Source organism: Rhinopithecus bieti, unplaced genomic scaffold (genome assembly GCF_001698545.2).
Source record: "Rhinopithecus bieti isolate Rb0 unplaced genomic scaffold, ASM169854v2 scaffold_20175, whole genome shotgun sequence".
Classification (NCBI taxonomy): Eukaryota; Metazoa; Chordata; class Mammalia; order Primates; family Cercopithecidae; genus Rhinopithecus; species Rhinopithecus bieti.
This window is the reverse complement of record NW_016809984.1, coordinates 1,974,484-1,978,864: the sequence shown is the minus strand read 5'-3', so window position 1 is coordinate 1,978,864 and position 4,381 is coordinate 1,974,484. Positions and strand designations below refer to the sequence as shown.

At 47.8% G+C, this 4,381-nt stretch overlaps 1 gene segment (V, D, J or C); it reads right to left on the bottom strand.

Annotated features, from left to right (window-relative positions):
* Positions 1-3,588: 3,588 nt before the first annotated feature.
* Positions 3,589-4,150, bottom strand: LOC108541484 (T-cell receptor beta chain V region CTL-L17-like). The segment is given in 2 exon segments: positions 3,589-3,917; positions 4,041-4,150. Coding segments are annotated over 2 exon segments (378 nt in total).
* Between the last annotated feature and the right edge of the window lie 231 nt (positions 4,151-4,381).

The following is a 4,381-nucleotide window of genomic DNA, read 5'->3' as shown; positions in this document are numbered from 1 at the left end:
TGACGCAATGGTTCACACCTGTAATCCCAGCACATCGGGAGGCCAAGGCAGGAGGATCACCTGAGGTCGGGAGTTTGAGGCCAGTCTGGCCAACATGGAGAAATTCTGTCTCTACTAAAAACACAAAACTGGCCAGGTGTGGTGGAGGCTGCCTGGGAGGCTGAGGCAGGAGAATCACTTGAACCTAGAGGTGGAGGTTGCAGTGAGCCGAGATAGCACCACTGCACTCCAGCCTGGGCAACAAGAGCAAAACTCTGTCTTAAAAAAAAAAAAAAAAAAAAGAATAAAAAACATTAACTAATGAATAACAATTTTTCAAGTCCTTTCCGTAATGGTAGATTGCATCGGGCACAGGAAGACTATCATGTCCCATAAAAAACATTTCCTGTCCTTTGTTGTGAACCTGGGAAAGCTCCCTCCTCATACAGTCTCCGTAAAAGAGATGCCCTGGCCTTGCCCATAGGAGGGCTACAGAGCAGAAAACTGCATCTTTCTTTTCTTTCTTTCCTTTTTTTTAAAATCACAATAAAGAGTAAATGGGTATGTTTTACCTGGAAATCATGTGCCCATTGGACTTGTCAGGGAAGAAGTTATGATCACAGCTTATGCATGACCTTAGCATCCTGCTCTTGGGGACATGAAAAGGGGACACTAGGTAAAAGGACAGATCTCCGGAGTGAGGAGGGACAGTACAGAGATGTTGAAAAAACAGACTTCAGCTAGCTATTAAATATGACCCCCAGGACATCTGCTGTCCCTCAGATATGTAAACAGGTAAAATAGTATTTCGCTTAGACAGTTTCAGTGATCATTAAACCAGTTCTCATACAGAAGCACCAGAGAGTGCCTGGGAAAGTCCTGACCACTCTCCCAGGCCTGAGGCCTTCTGGCTGGCAGCCCTCCCTTCACCGTCACTTCCTGAGTGGGGCAGGAATGTTATTGCACAGAAGGCTGATGCTCACGCAGGGCTGTGCTACGCTGCTGGCACAGAAATACAAAGCCGAGTCCCCCAGCTCCAGAGAGCTCAGGTTTAGTTCAGAGTGCAAGTCAGGGAACTGTTGTGCTGAGAATCTTTCAAGAATGTTTCCTTTTTCTCTCTCTTTCCCATTATAATACTGAATGAGGAACTGGAGGCCCTGGCCCAGGCTCTGTTGGTACCAGTACACAGAGAGGTCTCCAGACCTAGGGGAGCATCTCAGCGTCACTTGCTGTCCAATTGCTGTGATCAGGTGCTTTGGGGTTTGTGTGACTCCAGAATCCACTGAGCCTGTGTGTCAGAAGACAGAAGTTAAGCATAAGGCACAGAAGAAAGCCTCCTGTTGAAGCCATCATCGGCCTGCGTGCATTTCAGGGACAGGAAATGGAGATCGGAGACTTTGAAGCTGTGCCCAGGACTCACCTGCTCCCAGGAGACAAAAGGCCACACAGCAGAGGAGCCTGAAGCCCATGGCAGGATCTCCCAGCTCCGGGCTGGTATCTCTGTAGTAAGTATTCTGCAGTTCCCAAGCTCTCTTCTTCCTGATAGGAGCATTGGCCTGTGATGTCACCGCACTGACGTACTTTCCCCTGCCGGCCACTCCAGCCCACTGTACTCTTTGGCAGGCCTCCGGTTCTGCTACTCCATGTACTATTCCTGTCTTGCACAGGCCAGAAGCCCAGGATTGAACACAGTCCCCACATGCCCACATCACACCTTACTTTCCTTGGCCCACCCTGTCCCTGCCCTGACACTGATTCCCCAGCCCTTGCCACCCCAGCCCGTTCACCCTCTACTGCCCGGGCAGAGGCAGAGACACTTCCTCCTTGGTGCAAATTGAGGCCTCTGGCACCCCAACTCTTCCAAGGCAATGAGAGTTTGTGCTTAACTCTACGTGTCCAGGCCCCACTCAGGGAATTCCATCCACTCCGCTGATGCCAGCAGGCAGCCAGGCATCCCCTTCAGCCACCTCTCTCGGCCCCTCTCCCACCCCTCCACTGAGTTCTCTGCAGCATTGTGGAGCCACAGCGCCTCCAAGTGGCCAACAGTCTACAATCTCATGGATTCATACTTTCTGACACGATATGCTCAAATTATCCAAATCAGAAACAGAGATGCCCCCACTCCTGCCACACCCACACTCTAACACACCCTCTCCATGCTTTCCCAAAGAGTCAATTTCGGGTTGATTTTCAAATCCACCCTTCGCCAATGGAGTCAGAGGACACATGAGCCAACATTTTGATTATGAAATAAACAATTGTTACATAGTTGCAAATAATGTGTTAAGATGGTAGAGACCAGCCAGAATTATAAAGGCCATACAATTAAACAGTGTGATGATATCAAGGAGACCCAGCCTGGAAACCCTATATTCCACAGCTAATCCCGGTTAATTATACTCATATGTTTTCATATGTTGTATTTAGATTCATTATTACTAAATTTTAGATAGTACATTTTACAAAAGAGTTTCTAGATTTTAAAAATTTACTTCTAAATTATAAAAATTTGAAATGAATAACACTGCCAGCTGTAATCAAACAGATTCAGTTGGTTCTCACATTTGCTATCACTACGCAGAAGTGACTTTGATCTCTGACCAGGAAATAGTTAGTGGTTAATAATATCCCTCATATGAATAATAGCAATATTCCAGAACGCTATATAAGCAGGAATTAACATACATTTCACAAAACTTAATTAATACTTGGCTTTTCCTATGAAAATAATAAAGATGTTAGTATAGTACAATGCTGGGGAATGTCATGGTAAGAAGTGAAGAGGAAAGCAACATGAGCCCATTCTTGACCAATAAGCAGGGTCTGGCTGTTTCTTGGGAGACACAGGTCCTTCCAGGCTGTGGAAATACTGAGACAAATGCAGAGAATGCAAAGGCTGTGGAGTTTTAGGAAATATTCAAAGAGGTGTTTGGTCACAGAAGGTAATGGATCTGGGTGGTGAGTGTCAGAAAGAGATACAATGGAAGCAGAATGTATCTTTGGGAAAATGGGAGAGCCTTTATCTGTTTACCATCAGCAGTGAAATGAATTCCTCTGTTTTGAGACTTGAGATCTAAGTCCAGAAGGAAGACATTGGAACTAGCTCCAGGGCCCTCCCACGGGGCAACAGGCTATGTGGCGATGACCATCCTAGACTGGCCCTGGGGTGATGCCAGTTGTTACAAGGCCTTGCTGCATATTTTCTAGCAATTGAAAACTTTGACAGGTTATGTTGCAGAGAACACAATTTTTTATCATCTGGTAGCTCTACTTCTATTTTTTCCTAATCTTCAATCATGTTCTCCTCAAATTTCTCCAAACCAAATCTCAATTTCTTCCCCCTTAATTATATAAAGCAAACCCTTGAGATTTTACCTTCTGTACTACACATCTGTCGAACAATCCTGACACCAAAATGAATTTCTTTTTCTAAAAAGGAGAGTGCCAGCTACTGTATCATTATAGTGTACAGCATCCGACAAAGAAGGTAATTTTGCTGTGAACCTCCTGAAGCAGCAGCATCCTCTGAGCAGATCCTCCTGGCCTTGTTTCTGCCAGCCTTTCTCACAGCTGTCTGGTCTGAGACTGCCGTACACGGAAGCAGAGAGATTAGTGCACAGAATTCCAGTGACTGCCAGGCTGTGCGAAGCTGCTGGCACAGAGATACGGGGCCGAGTCCCCCAGCTCCAAGGCACTCACATTCATCTCAGAGTGATAGTTACGGAACTGGCGCCCTGAGAATCGATCAGGGAAGTTTCCTTCTGATGTCCTTAACTCATTAGCATATTCGAAGATAAACTGGGGCCCCTGACCTGGGGCCTGTTGGTACCAGGACACACTAGTGTGCCCAGAGATAGGAGAGCATCTCAGAGTCACTTGCTGTCCTCTCCTTTTGATCAGGTATGTGGGACTTTGGGTGACTCCAGCTTGCACTGGGCCTGTGGGAAAAGCAGATGGAGGATGAGCCAGGAGACAGCGTGGAGACTCTCCCCAAGGTAAAGTGGAGGACACAGGGGTGGGAAAGCTGAGAATGGGGCTGCTGTCCTGTGCACAGGACTCACCTGCTCCCAGGAGACAAAGCAGCACCCAGGAGAGGAGCCTGGGGCCCATGGCACTGCAGCTGACGCAGGACTTGGTCCTTCTGGGGAAGAGCTGAGTGAGTTCTGGGCCTTGATTTTGCTGATGCAAGGAGTATCTTGTGATGTCACTGTCCTGTGTCCTCCCCCTACAGGCTTCCTGAGTCCAGTGCTCCCCACAACCCAAACTCTCTCCCTGTCCTGAGGAGCAGAAGGGTTGGGTGAAGGCAGAAACTTCTGTGATGAGACAGTTGCTCCTCTGCCTACACTGCCCCAGCTCCCAGGCTGCCCCATCACCCTCTCACCCTCCTCCCACCTAGTGCTGC